General features: G+C 41.5%; 2 protein-coding genes across 2 annotated transcripts; one reads left to right on the top strand and one right to left on the bottom strand.

The window, feature by feature from the left end:
- Positions 1-62: 62 nt before the first annotated feature.
- Positions 63-6,089, top strand: abcg5 (ATP-binding cassette, sub-family G (WHITE), member 5). Its single transcript, XM_028989765.1, has 13 exons — positions 63-274; positions 540-661; positions 1,234-1,370; positions 2,264-2,362; positions 2,497-2,629; positions 3,170-3,309; positions 3,460-3,589; positions 3,697-3,910; positions 4,010-4,215; positions 4,630-4,768; positions 4,907-5,092; positions 5,202-5,314; positions 5,707-6,089. Exons 1-13 carry the CDS (start codon positions 66-68, stop codon positions 5,889-5,891), a joined length of 2,013 nt encoding a protein of 670 aa, XP_028845598.1. The 5' UTR covers positions 63-65; the 3' UTR covers positions 5,892-6,089.
- A 114-nt stretch (positions 6,090-6,203) lies between these two features.
- On the bottom strand, positions 6,204-11,016 carry dync2li1 (dynein, cytoplasmic 2, light intermediate chain 1). The gene is made up of 13 exons (XM_028989565.1): positions 10,876-11,016; positions 10,683-10,788; positions 10,532-10,566; positions 10,377-10,446; positions 10,177-10,265; positions 9,819-9,975; positions 9,171-9,239; positions 9,006-9,083; positions 7,994-8,073; positions 7,845-7,915; positions 7,542-7,639; positions 7,205-7,297; positions 6,204-6,391 (listed from the first exon to the last, which is right to left on the bottom strand). The coding sequence occupies exons 1-13, from the start codon at positions 10,887-10,889 to the stop codon at positions 6,329-6,331; spliced, it is 1,023 nt and encodes a 340-aa protein (XP_028845398.1). The 5' UTR covers positions 10,890-11,016; the 3' UTR covers positions 6,204-6,328.
- Between the last annotated feature and the right edge of the window lie 4,355 nt (positions 11,017-15,371).

The raw sequence follows: 15,371 nt of genomic DNA, 5'->3' as shown, positions 1-15,371 counted from the left end.
TTCTCTTTATAAAGCCTGGAGCAAAGGTCCGTCTGATAAGGGCAACTGTTTATGATGCCAGTGGAATGGACCGGCAGTCACTGTTCAGGAACACAGATGGAACCATGAGCAACTCGTACTCCATCGAAAAGAACCGCCATGACACACAGAGCCCGTTCAAAGAGTCCTTCAAGCTGATGCCTGAGAAGATGGCATCACTGCTGAACACTGGACTCCCGGACCAGCCTCAGCCTTCCTGCTGCCTCAGTGTCTACAAAGTGTCCTACACAGTCAGGTAAGGATGGTCAAGCACATTACTCTGAAACAGACAGCAGAGCTACAGTAATTATACTCAGTTACTAAAAAACGTATTGGACGTAGCTATAAATTATTAACAGAAAAATATTTTACATTAGATTAGTTCAAATAGATTTGAACTTCAAATAGAGTTTTTAAAGTATAATTTAAAGTATAGTTAATTTCTATAGACAGTTAATATCTTTAGACAGTCTGAAATGATGACAGTACACCTACACTGTATGCATTTGTTTGCACGTCAGTGAACGACTGGGCCCTTGGTGGGAACTACCCACCCACAAGAAGAATTGGACAAGACAAATTTTGAATGATGTGTCCTTCCACGTGGACAGCGGGCAGATCATGGGAATCTTAGGAAATTCAGGTAGGATAAAAATACACTTTCATGCATTAATAGATATTTGCTATTTCATGCACAAAAAACAGTAATAATTCACAGTTAATCAAAACAGAAAATGTTCATATATTCCAATGTCTGACGGAGAGTGTGTGTGTGTCTGCGGATCATATTAACATAAGATGAAACAAATACAGCACTGATCCTAATGGACCTGATGTTATTAAGAAAACCAAGCCTGTGTATTCAGCATTATATCGTAAAAAACTTTGACATACAACTTGTCTGCAACTGATAGAAAAAAAAATTGTGTATATCATCAGAAGAGCTACAAATTATTCCCATATTTGAGATCAAACTCAACACACAAGGTCCTTTTTAACCCTGGAAAATGATTCAGTTTTAATATAAAAAGATTTTATAGCAAGCAGCATTAAATGGTGTAGTTTGTACAATTCAACAAAAAGTGGGACTGTTTCAGATGGTCCACATTTTCTTTGACATTTGTGTAGTATTAAAAAAGTATGTGCTTCATTGCAATTCAAAATTTGAATTGATTTGCCAGTCCAGGCTAAACCTAGTTTCTGTGTGTGGGCCAGGATCGGGGAAGACCACTCTGCTGGATGCCATAGCTGGGCGGATTGGAAGCTCAGGCTCTCTGCAGGGAGATGTGTTCATCAGCGGCAGGAAGCTGAAGAGGGAGCAGTTACAGGACTGTTTCTCCTATGTGCTACAGGTAGGAACTTGCTTCCTTTCTTTCTGCTCTCTTTGGAAAGTGTGAGACTCTTGTTGGGTTCACAATTTTACCCTTCCTTGACCTCTTACCTACTATTACATGTTGACAATTCAATAGAGAGGAGTTTGATCTTCATGTTGCCAATTGTTTATTACAAACATACCCCCACACACACACTTAACACCAGGAGTTAGAACGTGTTGGGAGGTTACTGGCATTCAAGTGAGCGGTCTAAACAACCCTCCTCAGTGCAGAGAAGTTTGTTTCTGCTGAGTGGCAGCAGCTTAAATTAGCCACTGTAGCCAAGAGGTTCATAATCTTCCTCCGAGGTGTTCATGTGTATCCTGAGCTAAATGAAATAATCAAGGATAAACCACGGTCCTTGGAAGTAATCTCTCATACATTAGAGATAAAAATCCTGAACGCTCATTGGGGCCATGCATTAATCCCGTTATTTCATTTTCTCTGTGAGCCCTGAATGAGACGGTGATATAAATCTCAGTGTAATTATTTCAAACAGAGAAGAGTTCTGAAGTGCCTGGAACTGTCAGCTCTCAGAACCCGTGAGTGGAGTTACAGTTGTGTGTAGCTTATTGTGTATAGTGTAAATCAGGGTAGTTCAATGCACTTTTTCACCCTGAGCTGCATGCACCAAAAACGCCTGCTGTAAATCATTAGCTTAACTCAATATACCAACACACTGGAACACAATAAAAAAGACTACCTGGCACAGACACAACAGTTAATATATTGGAAGTTTGTAATAAAAAAGAAAAGTAAATGTATGACATATTATTTTATTACATTAAATTAAATGCTTTCATTTGAATTTTTTTTTAGGTTTTCTAAGAACATGAATTGTTTAAAAAAAATTGTGTTCTAAATGACTGTAGACCGACAGCCTCCTGAGCTACTTGACGGTGGAGGAGACTTTGATGTTCACGGCACAGCTGGCGCTGAGACGACACTCCACCATTGCCATCCGCAAGAAGGTAAAATCACGATAAAAAGAAGCAATAATAACTAAACTGGGTCTGCGTACGAACAGTTCTGTTGTGGACCCAGATGCAGTTATTGGGGTCACTGAACTCTTCTCTGGGTCGTTCACCTCCTGTCCCGCGCCCAGGTTGCAGCTGTGATGGCGGAGCTGACTCTCAGCCATGTGAGCCACAATGTGATTGGAGGGCGCGTCTTTCCCGGAATCTCTGGGGGTGAGAGGAGAAGGGTGTCCATTGCTGCTCAGCTACTCCAGGACCCCAGTGAGTAAATTAGAGTCCCCACTAAAAATCCACTTCTGCACTGTTATGGCTTGGACACTTGAACACAATGCAGTGTTCTGACATTCTGACCCAAAAAAAAAAGTCAAGCTCCATTCAAACTTCACAAGCCATTTCTTTCCCTTGCAAGGAGGGGAAAAGAAAGTGGTGGACACAGAGACAGAACTTTATCAGTGCCATCCTGTGGGACCCCATTTATCATATTCCCTGGACTTAAGGGATGTCCTGGGACAGGGGACAGAGGATTAGCCAGCCCCTTCCACCAAATGAAGTCTCCCAATTATGATGGGTTCCTACCCACTGCCTCTTCTAATTAAACAGGACAAGAATGAATGCCACGTTTAATTTCTTCATCCTTTAGACAATACCCAATCTTTTAATTGCCGTGATTAGCAGAATAAATGGAGGTGAATTAATAATGAACTTATCTCAGACAGTTCTCACACTTTGGAAACTTTCTTTGCCCTGATCCCCTCTTTTGTTGCTGACCTGTTCTGATGTCATCAACCCACTCCGTTACAGAGGTGATCCTTCTGGACGAGCCAACCACAGGCCTGGACAGCATGACAGCCAGTCAGATTGTGGTATTGTTGGCAGAGTTGGCAAAAAGAGATCGCATTGTCATAGTAACCATCCATCAGCCCCGCTCAGAGCTTTTTAGAGTAAGAAAGACTGTCACTGTATCAGATGAATATGATGAATGTAAAAATGGTTTCAAATGGACTCATATATCATCCAGCCTGGAAACTGGACACCATGAGCAGTGATGAAAAGAACAACCACAAAGGAGGTCTCGTCTCTGTAATTAAAAGGTGTTCAGTAGGATTGCCATCATGAGTGGAGGGGAGCTGGTGTTCTGTGGCCAGCCAGAAGAGATGGTGGACTTCTTTAGTAGCTGTGGATACGAGTGTCCGGAGTACTGCAATCCATTTGATATCTACGGTTAGTTCATTAATCTTCTGTTCTCATATCCCTCAGCTGTTTTATATTCTGAACAGAAAACATACTGACCATCTGTAAAATACACTGTTGGCTGTTTGGCCCATCAGTGGACTTGACTTCTGTAGACACGCGGTCCAGCGAGAGAGAGGCCGCCACATACAGGCGTATGCATGACATCAGCTCTTCCTACCAGAACTCGGACATCTACCAGAATATGCTGGAACGGATTCAGCAGGTCTGCCAGTGGCAGGAAAAACCCAACATACCCTTCAAGAGTAAAGAGTCGCCCAGTAATATATCCAAACTGGGAGTGTTGTTCAGGTGGGACATCGTGCTGGTCCAGGTATATTTTTTTTATCTTGTCATGATCCTGCTAGTTCTGCTTATGTATCTTTGTTTATGTGAATTCTGTGGCACTAGGAGAACTATGAGGAACCTGTCCCGGGATCGAATGGGTGTTCTCATGCGCCTCTCCCAAAACCTTATCTATGGTCTCTTTGTGGCCTTCTTCGTCATGCATCTGGATAAAGATGTTGTTAAGGGAGCAGTGCAGGACCGCATTGGCATCATCTACCAGTGCATGGGCGCATCCCCCTACACAGGCATGCTGAATGCTGTGGCCCTGTGTGAGTCCATGTCTCATTATCATGGAGTCCCACAGCTTTTCACACTCTGCATACCTTGAGGATAAATACATGTAAAAGATTATTTTGATTATTGGTGACAGGCTGAACTTCAGTTCCACATGTTTGTCTGTGCTAGCAGTAAAAGTAAATGGAGTCCCTGTAGGGTTTGATAATTATCTTGATGGGTGAAGGTGTAACAACCTGAACCTCCTCTTATCCTCTCTCTGCTATCTGTGGAACTCTGATATGGAATTAGACTGCAGTGTAGTAATGGAGGCAAACTGTAAAGAGCCCCTTTCCTGGTTGAAGAGCATTTCAAGAAAGCATGTGGAACATTCATTTAAAATAATGTTACTTATCAGTTCTAAAAGATTCCAACAACCTTTGTTTTTAAAGTTGTGTGTTTGTGTGCAGTTCCTTCCCTCAGGGCCATAGCAGATCAGGAGAGTAAGGATGGACTCTATCAGAAGTGGCAGGTGTTTCTGGCATACATCCTCCACATCCTGCCCTTCAGCATCATCAGCGTCTTCATCTTCACCTCCTTCCTGTACTGGTGAGTGAGTCATCATCACAGATTCATAATGCTATTACATTTCGTTAGTTAATAGTTAGTGGACACATGGTTATTGTTCATAATCACTATTCATAAGTACTTTAAATGTATGATCACATTATTTATTGTTCTTCTTAGGACTGTAGGAATGCATCCTGATCCCTTTCGGTTCCTTTGCTTCTCTGCCGTGATCCTGGTGCCTCATATTGTGGGGGAGTTGCTGACTCTAGTGCTACTGGGTGTGGTACAGGACCCTAACATGGTGAACAGTGGCGTGGCTCTGCTCAACATCGCTGGCATCATGGTGGGCTCTGGCTTCCTTAGGTAAGCACTGATGCAATGGAAATATGCCCATGTTTTTACTCCATGCAGTCTTTCAGAGCAAAGACATCTCAGACATGGTGAGCTATGATAGCAATAATTCCTCCCTCAGGAGCACCATGCAGATGCCAGAGATCTTCCAGTGGCTCAGCTACCTGACCTTTCAGAAGTATGGCTGTGAGCTGCTCATAGTCACTGAGTTCCATGGCCTCAATTTCACCTGCAGTAAGACTTTCTCTCTCTTGCTGCGTTCTGCTCTCCAGACGTTAAATAAGAGAACCTTTTTAACAAAACGACTTCATTCAGAACACCCTGTCATCAATAAATATACATTACTTTTTAATATATTTTTGGTGCTTAATAATGTCTGGAAAATCTGTTGCTCACTTAGGCTCACATTTCCCTTTAAACTGAGCATTTAGAATCCTGCTTATTAACATGGCTCAATAAAACATGCTGCCAAATACAAAAGGGAATCAGGAGAGTTATCAAGAGAGAAAAAAATTAACATTACATTCATTTTAGCATTTTCATTTTACCTAATTTCTTTATCAATTCATGCCATGACTTTGATGATGCACAGACTGTAAAAAAATCCCTGTATTTTACTCATCTAGGCGACACATCCAATCTCCCTGGGGCCTGTGTGATGAAGGAAGGTGGGCTAATCATTGAGCAGGGGTACCCCGGTGCTCTGTCACGCTACACACTGGACTTCATCCTCCTCTATGCATTCCTGCCTGCATTGGTGGTGCTGGGAATAATCAGCTTTAAGATCCGAGACCACATTGTGCGCCGCTGAGTGCTCAAACTAATTTTTAGTTAATAAGCTAAGTGAAGAATTCTTTACGGTCCATGAAAGGCAAATATTTGTGCAGTGTGTGTGTCAGTGTAGAGAACTGGATTGTTAAGTGTTAAATTAAAAATTATTTCATACTTTGTCACATACAAAGTCCCATGTTCAAACCCCACTTACTACCATTGTAACCTGAGTGTCATTAACCCTGTGTGTCTCCAGGGGGACTGTCCCTGTAACTACTGATTGTAGGGTGCTCTGGAAAAGGGCATCTGGTAAATGCTGTAAATGTAAATGAATGCATACAGATGCCCTGTGGAGAAGATATTATATAATTTTATTGTATATAATACATTATTCTGTTAGATAAACTTCCTATATATTTACATTTTATGGAATGTTTCCTCCTTAATTTCTTTGTCAACATTCTTCTGGGGGAAAATCTAAGACTCCAAGTCCAAGTCTCTCCATGACTTAGACATATTCCTTTTGTACTGGTTCAGCTCCTTCAGAGAGAAGAAGTAAAATAATTTTAGTATTTTATATTATTTACTCTACACACAACTCATTACTTCACAAACCTAAAAGTGAAGTGAAGTGATTGACATTGTGAAATGAAATGTGTCCTCTGCTTTTAACCAGTCACCTTAGAAAGCAGTGGGAAGCCATGAAAGGCACCCTTCCAATTATGGGTCCACTTCCTTACCTACTAGGCCACTGCCCCATTATCTTTAAATATTCATATTATATATATACACACACACACACACACACACACACACACACATTTCTAGTCACTGCCTCGCACCATAGTCAAATTCTTAGTCAAAAAGTCTTTGATGTTTAACAGTTTATGCCAATTAACCCAGATCTATTGTAATGGTTTTGCCAGGGAATGTGACCTAATATAATCATTAGTCACAATCTGATAATACCAAATCTACATGATCACATAATCATTAGACTGGGGTTCCTAACAAAATATCCTCATTTCACATGTTTTCTTTGGGAGAACTAAAAATGGACTTGGGTTCCAGGCCTGAATTGAAGGACTCTGGAATGTCCTTCAATAATAAGAATATGCAGAATGAAATCAGTCCAGAGGTTCAACTTAACGGTCATGACCACAAAAGGCACGGGTTATGACTAAATGGTTATTACAGCTTATTAAATGGTTTACACGACTGATATGGAGGGAGACTACCAAAGGGCATTGGGTTTGTAATGACAGGTTACCATAGGGCACTTTAGAAATATTTACAGTATGCATGCTGTAGTTATTCCAGATCTCTAAAACTGGTGTAGTTGTGAAAACTCACCTGGTCTTTCTGAGCTCTCATTGAGTCGATCACTAACTCACTGTACTGAGGATCTTTGGCTGGGTCCTTCAGCTCTTTGTGCTCACTGGTGTTCTGGAGGAATAATATTTAGATATGCTGTAAATAAAGTATGGATGATGGATGAAAGATAGTTTCCACAATGGTACTAATCCTATTAAATCTATGACCATATGGTTTGATTTTCACTCAACCAGATGGAGCGTCGCTCCAGAATGACTGAACTGAAGTTACAGGAAATCCCTCTGAGTGACAGTGTGAGATAAATGAATAAAAGGAAATTGAAGCCTCAGTGAGCTTGTCTCTAACAGTTGACTACCTCAGAAGGAAAGATTTTTTCAAAGACTTTCTTCCAAAGGTCCAGAGCACTTCTGGCATGTAGCGTTCCAATGTCTACATCCATTGTGGAAGGAGAACCTGGATATATGATTAAGTCTTTCAGTCACTCAAACTCAGACACCATAATTTTCACGTGATATGGCCATTAAGATGAGAACAACTGTGAAAAAAAAAAACTTAAAAAATGGGTGTGGTTAATGACTTAATAATTTGTTGCACTTGTCCTATCATATATGTTCCTGTTTTTCACTTTGATGTTAATTACCAAACATGATCAGCTCACCAATCAGACTCAGAGAATCCATGCCGGCTGGTACCATAAGTGGTTTACTGGGATCAGTGCAGAGTGACTTTCTGTATAAGCAGATAAGTTAGAATCAACAAAATGATGCACACTGAAGAAATCAGTTTTAAAGTAGGTCACTTCCTCACCCTCCTTCTGTCCCAAACGCCAGGTGATTAACAAACATCCTGGTTTTGGACATCATTGTATCAGATCTATTGCTGGTAAACTGAGGATAATTCAAGAAATGAAAAATATTCAAATTAACATATCACCCAGACCTATTTGATCCTCATCAGCAAGATATCTGTCTCTCAGAGTTGTATGAAGTGGACACCAGTCCACAGAAGCAATCAATCTACCCAGATTCCAAACCAAGATCAAAGAGCTTCCCAAGAATGTCAGGGACAAGAGTGTGGACCTACACAAGGCTGGAATGGGCTATAAGACCATCAGCAAGCAGCTGGGTGAGAAGGTGACAAAAGTAGGTGTGATTTTTCACAAATGGAAGAACCACTGCCAATCTCCCTCAGCCTGAAGCTCCACACAAGATCTTCAATGATAATGAGGTGTGGAACCAGCCCAGAACTACTTGAAAGGAACATGTCAACAATCTCAAGGCAGCTAGGACCATAGAACTAAGAAAACAGTTGGTAACACACTATGTCCTGAAGCACTGAAATCCTGCAGTCCACAGGGTTCCCCTGCTCAAGCACATGTACAGGTTTAAGACTGAATATGTACATGATTCAGAGGACTGGGAGAACCTCCTTCCTGGAAACCAACTACAAGAAATGTCTGACCTCTGTAATTGCCAAAAATGTTTTGCTAAGTACTAAAGCATATTTTGTAAAAGGGCAATTATTTCAGATAACCATTGAATTCATTAAACTGTTATTCATAAAAAAATCTATAAGTATTTCAAAATGCATTTCTTTGTTAGTGGGTAAACATACAAAATCAGCAGGGGTTCAAATATTTTTCCCTGACTGTGTATAATGGATGAACTCTGACAAAATCTAAACTATTTCAATATACATACAAAATTTGAATAGACATGAATATACATATACTACACATATACATACAATTACTGTCCACTATTGTTATACACCATGAATGTATGTAGTTTTGTATAATTCATTCAGAAATGAAACATACTATGAGAGATCCTCCATAGTAGTGTGCAAGGAATCGAAGTGTCTTGCAGATAATCTTCCTCCTTTCTGATTCAAAGTCCTTTAGGTATACACAATATATCAGCAAGGATTAGAGGAGATTTAGTCCTTACTGTAGATAAATACTGTAAATTAAGTTGATGTTCACCTGAAAAAGATCATACTTGCTGCCAATTATAAGCAAAGGGACAGGAAGAGGGTCAGTCAGCTCTCGATCCTGGAGTGAGATTAAGACCAGACAAAAAAAATAATAAAATACAAAATACATCATGCTGAAAGATATTTGTATACAGTGAAAAATTTCAAACAATAATTTAAAAAAAATTGATGCACTTGAACACCACCACATTTCACAATGAAGGAGACACTGACAGATGTCCTCACTTGTAGTCTGAGTGCCTAAAATTTTTATTCATCAGAAAAAAGTAGGACAGGATGTCTGTTATCAAGATGACCTTTTCCAGTGCCACAGCCCATGACACTTTACTCATGTTACATGACTGGAAAATAATAACATTCTCCTTGAGACATTTATGGTCCATATGACTATCAAATTCCTGCCAAACTATCCAGTCTTATGCTTTTGAAAGGATACGTGATCTAATAAAAACACTACTATGCTTGTCATTGGCAGACAAAAAACAATCACAATCCTCAGTCCCTGTTTTCTGTCTTTTTACACTGAACTCTTTAAAAACTTGTAATCTAACACTTTTACGCATACAAAAACAAACCAATACACAATATACAGAAAGCAATACAACAGTATACCACAGACAGCAATGAATGCCCTCACCGGGTGGTCTTTTCGGAATGTTAGTGGGATTCCAGTCCTCTGAGATGAAGAACAGGCTTTATCCATCAGCATTCGAACTATCTGCAACAGCTTTGTTGCTGTAGCCCAGAGGAAGTTGGGCTTGGACAGGTCAAGAACCAACACCACTGAGAAAGCTCTGTGCCAAAGTAAATAGGGTACAGGTAGAGTTATTCTTCACAACTTTTACATGCTTCAACTCATTGATGTACACATCTAATAATAACCAAAGTGGTATATTTCAAGATAAGAACGTAAAAATACAGGCTAGGAATGTCATGGCCATGACTGACAGTGACTTAGTGTGTTTTTTTTTTTTTTTTACCCCACGTGTACTAACTTCATACACTGTGGCGTGACTGGAATCTGGACCAGATCAGACAGTGAGTCTCCTCCTCCAAGTTCCCACAGGTGAGCAATGTCTTTGAGCTGTGTGAAGAGAACATGGTATGGTCACAAATCACCAGACTATTAAAGAAGTTTTTCCTATTTTAATTTACAATAATTTTCACTGCATGTTTTTTTTTTTTTTAAACATACTGTGTTATGTCCCCGGGCCCTTCTTCCAAAGGTGTACTCTAAAGCAAGGGTTGCTTTGGGTGGTTCGTCCCTGGCAAAAAAAAATATTTTTGGTCTCAGGCATTTAATATTCAGTCTATATTTGTTAGGAACTACAGACATTGTTTACATCTTACCGGTCAAGACAGCGCAGCAATATAGTGGTTTTCCCCTGTAATTAGTAATCATTAGCAGAAATATGATAGCATCGCATACTAAAATAATGCATGGATAATAAACTACTTTATATTGTTTTGCACATGACAGCAGGGTTTAAATAAGCCTCACCCCTCCCTTACTCCCCAGGAAGAAGACGGTCCTCTGATGTAGTGACTGCTCTTCCTCATCCTCTGCCTTGCGTACCTCCTCCGCCGCCAGCTCCCATAAAGTGTCACTAGCATGAACAAAAGATAGGCCTTTGTTTAAAATAAAAAGTTAGAAAACAGCTAATGCTAACTTAGAAATCATGCAGAAAATTCACCTAGTCTTTGGCATGTTGTCTGGTAACTTGCCGCAGCTTCACTTTAAAAACACGTTCTATCGTCTAGCAAATAGTTTGGATCTAATAGCTTTGTCGCGGCATTCGAGTTAGTTGCGATGGGTACGGGCGCTGGTTTGTGACGTAATGAAAACGGGTTTCTGGGAAATGTAGTTTTAGGTGGTAGTTAAGTATGGGTATGTTTACGTATGAGCGATGTATCTCCCTGAAAACTATGAAGCGCCCCCTAGGCCACAAATCAAGAAAAGCTCGCACATACACTATCTTTCCTCACATATCTACATACAAAGCTCGCATATACACCATATATTCATCACGCATCTACATACAAACCTCACGCATACACCATATATACATCACACACCTACATACAAAGCTCGCATATAAACCATATATTCATCACGCATCTTCATACAAACCTCACGCATACACCTAAATTCTTCAGGCATCTACATACAAACCTTACGCATACACCATATATTCTTCAGAAATGTTGATGTGCACGAAAAACTATGTCAATGCGTGTGTGGTCGGGATGTAATGGGAAAATTGTATACACGTTATGTGAACTCCAGCGAAACTTGTTGTTTAAAGCTGTGTGGTTCATGTTCTTGTGTTTTTCTGTGTAATTATGGGTTGTATTAATGGCGCACACTATTGCTCTACTCGCGCTTACGCGCAGTTCGCCTCAGTGTGCTGTTGGAGCAGAGAGGGGTGAGATGCGTGAGTATTCTCCGTGTTATCGGCTGTATGTATGTGTATTTAAGTTATAAATGGCTGAAATCATTGTTTTATGTTCTGTGGTCGCGCGGTTCGAATTGGAAAAAAACTTTATTAGGTCCTTTTTTTATTGTATTTGTATTGTATTCTTGTCCCTGTGTGTTAGGCTCACCTAAAAAAAGTTGTGTTATTAATAATTGAAGAATTAGTCATTGGAGGGGGTAATGTGATTGAGTTACTATTTGAATTCACGATATGGTTGGTTTTGTGTTATTTTGTTAGCTGCTGAGTCAGCACATCTTATAAAATATAAGAGGGGATGAGAGGAGGTGTGACTGGTAGCCACTGTTTGTGCCCTTCAACAGAAATATAAACCTGATTATATTTGATTACCAACTGATGTGCATCTGAAGTAGTATATGTGCGAGGAAAAAGTGGTGAATGTGCATGTAGATGCGTGAGGAATACATAGCTGTCAACGTGTGGGTTCGGGGACGCACTTGCAGACATGCTTAGAGCGGGGGGGACAAGTCGTGGTACGGGGAGTGGACACTGGAAGAGCTGGGGAGGAGGACCGGAGGCGCTTGGTCTGTGAGAGGTGGGAACGGGAGTGGAGTGACGGGGAGGGTGCTCTGGCTCCTTGGAGAGCAGTGGGGAAGGAGGTGAGGGGACGAGGCTGGGGTGGACCGTGGCAGAGGAGAACAGGAAGACGGCTGGCTTCAGGATGGTCTGGGAGCGTGGGTTGGATGGGAGGGGGTCTTGGCAGGAAGGTGGGGTAACATATATATATCGTTGTAGCAAAAGAGACAGGCAAACTCAAGGTCGAGGACAGCCAAAGGTCGTGGTCAAAAGGCAGAATCAGGCATTTGTAAAGAAGGCTAGCGTCTCAGGGAATTAAATTCAACAATGAGCCGGCAGCGTCTCCCCGGCCACCTGACTTTTATACTGGGCGCTGCCCACTCTTGCTCTCACTTCCGCTTCCGAGTCACTGTCTCTTGTGCAAATAGGATAATTTTTTTCCAGTTAATTGTACTTTTTCTTTGTGTGTCCTGGAATAGGTGGTTTGGGGACTTGTCCCATCTTAGCCCTCCCAGCGACCTGGAGGACACACATGCCCTGTTTGTTCTGGAACCTCTGGAGGCAGGCCTGGGCATGCAGGCTTCACTCTCCATGTCAAGATGAGAGGTGTACCCTGACAATCAGACAGCCTCCCTCTTCACATCAGAAAGGTGTGCTCAAGGACCTTCTCCCTTCCATCTTTCGAACTCAAGGCTGGAGCCCCTAACTCATACTGTAGCCCCCAAAATGGATTGGGTAGAGCACCATGTGCTGTGCTGCAGTGTTTCACAATGATCAAAACAATGATTCACTTTCACTTCAGAGACAAACAAAACAAAGGGTCCCCTGGCTCTCTCTCTTGGTTCCCCGCAGGTATGACAAAAGGCATAACCAGGGAAGGCTGGATAGGGTTGTATGGCTGGGGGTGGCTCCAGAGTCTGGTACACCTGTGCCTTGACCATGCAAGGAAGACAAGGGGGGACACCACAGCTGGAAACACAGCTAGCATGAATAAAATGAGGCCTGAAGTCTGACCTTATTATTATATTATGTACATAATTTGTTATTATGGTATGTATGGGTGATTCCTGTTTTGGAGCACATTTTCATGTCCTCGTGTTTAACTGGCTCTTATTCTTTTATGAAATTAGACCAATCTTTATAACAAACCTATTTTATTATGAGTTAGGTGTTTTCTATTGCATTAACACTGATAAATTATTGTTTTTGTGAGTCTTTAGTTTCTTGGGCAGTAGAGGCCTAGCGGTTAAGGAATCAGAAGGCTGCCGGTTCAAATCCCGACCCGCCAAGGTGCCACTGAGCAAAGCACTGTCCCCACACACTGCTCCCCAAGCGCCTGTTGTGGCTGCCCACTGCTCACCAAGGGTGATGGGTTAAAAGCAGATTTTGTTGTGTGCGCCGTGTGCTGTGATATCACTTCACTGTCACTAAAAAGACTACAAATCCAAACAATCATTTCCTGGATGTGGTCACACGCTCGATCTTGTAAGAAGACATAGTTATTCTTCCGGAACTGACTAAACTAATCTCGTCATCAAATCAATGTACTTGCACATTGGATCCGCTTCCTACAAGTTTCTTTAAACAAGTAGCACCCGATGTTCTAAAACCTATCCTCAAAATTATTAACTCGTCGCTTAGCACCGGCTATTTACCAAGTTCGTTCAAGGTAGCAGTCATTAGACCCCTGATTAAAAAGCCTGATCTTGATGGCAGTCAGCTTTCAAATTATAGACCGGTATCCAACCTTACGTTTATATAAAAAAAATGTAGAAAAAGTCGTAGCCCAGCAGCTGAGCGCATGCCTAGACAGTAACAATATCCACAAAGTATATCAATCACTGAGTATATCACTGAGACAGTGCTTGTTAAAGTGGCTAATGACCTGCTGTTGGCCTCTGATGAGGGACGCATCTCGCTGCTTGTCCTGCTTGATCTGAGTGCAGCATTTGACACTATCGATCATGCTATTCTCCTTACAAGAGAATGTTGTTGGGATTAAAGGAACAGCCCTTGTATGGTTCAGATCATTACTGATTGATCAGTATCAGTTTGTGGACATCAATAGTAGAGTTTGGTGTTCCACAAGGTTCTGTCCTAGGTCCGTCCTGTCCGTTACTATTTTCCTTTATACACGTTACCTTTAGATGACGTCATTCGCAAACACAGTATTAGCTTTCATTGCTACGCTGATGACTGTCACGTTCCTAAGTCTAGGGGTCTAAGAAATGCGACAAGGGTGTGGAGAGGAGGAGGTCCACTGTTACACACACCAGCAAACAAAGCGTACAAACAGTGCTTTTATTTACAGGGTGCTAACAGGTACAATTAAACAGCGGACTCAGGACCAGCCTAAAGGAAGGGATGGTCCAGCAGGGATAACTCAAAACGTGCGCAAGTCAACAAAAAAGGCATGTGTCAGGCTAACAGCTAATAGGCTAACACAGGCAAACAACAAAGGGATCACACAAAGCAACAAGAAACACGAATGAGATCCCCAACGGAGCTCCTTGCAGATCTCAGTGGACCTCCCGAAAACATAAGGGCCTAGCAGACCCTGGTGACCTCCCGAACACCATCCGAAGTCTCTTTATATAGGTGGAGGTGACCAATGGCAGATGGTAGGTGGAGCTGGAAGGCTTCAACTCCTCCCACGAAGTCAACCTAAAAGAGACAGGACACAAAAACACAACCAGACACACAGAACACGTGGAAGCATACGTCCAGGGACGTAACACGACACACAGTTGTATCTATCAGCAATGCCAGATGAGAGGTATCAGCTAAACAGAATTGAGAATTGTCTGAAGGACATTAGACAGTAGATGGGCACCAACTTTCTTCTGTTAAACCCTAATAAGACAATAGCTCTTGTACTTGGGCCTCAAGCAGCCAGACATAAGCTGTCTGACTACACGATAACATTTATAACCCATGATAGCATTTCTATCTCACCAAGTACAGAAGTAAAGGATCTAGGTGTCCTCATCAACACAGGTCTCTCATTCAATTCGCATGTAGATAATATAACTAGGATAGCACCTTAGAAATATTGCAAAGATAAGAAACATGATGCACAATGCAGAAAAGTTGGTTTATGCCTTTATCACATCAAGGTTAGATTACTGCAATGCATTACTGTCTGGATGCTCTAGTAGGTGCATGAGTAAACTCCAGCT

The sequence above is a fragment of the Denticeps clupeoides genome, chromosome 8 (genome assembly GCF_900700375.1).
Source record: "Denticeps clupeoides chromosome 8, fDenClu1.1, whole genome shotgun sequence".
NCBI classification, from domain to species: domain Eukaryota; kingdom Metazoa; phylum Chordata; class Actinopteri; order Clupeiformes; family Denticipitidae; genus Denticeps; species Denticeps clupeoides.
This window is presented reverse-complemented; position numbering and strand designations above follow the sequence as displayed.

What these genes read in the sequence shown, in the direction of transcription:
- abcg5 (XM_028989765.1), top strand. Translation starts at nt 66, where the DNA reads ATGGACCGGCAGTCACTGTTCAGGAACACAGATGGAACCATGAGCAAC. An exon ending in GGGAATCTTAGGAAATTCAG is followed by an intron (nt 662 to 1,233) that starts GTAGGATAAAAA and finishes TGTGTGGGCCAG; the next exon opens with GATCGGGGAAGACCACTCTG. An exon ending in GTGGGCTCTGGCTTCCTTAG is followed by an intron (nt 5,093 to 5,201) that starts GTAAGCACTGAT and finishes TTCCTCCCTCAG; the next exon opens with GAGCACCATGCAGATGCCAG.
- dync2li1 (XM_028989565.1), bottom strand. An exon ending in CATTCCGAAAAGACCACCCG is followed by an intron (nt 9,240 to 9,818) that starts GTGAGGGCATTC and finishes ATCTCACTCCAG; the next exon opens with GATCGAGAGCTGACTGACCC. An exon ending in TGAGAGCTCAGAAAGACCAG is followed by an intron (nt 6,392 to 7,204) that starts GTGAGTTTTCAC and finishes TTCTCTCTGAAG; the next exon opens with GAGCTGAACCAGTACAAAAG.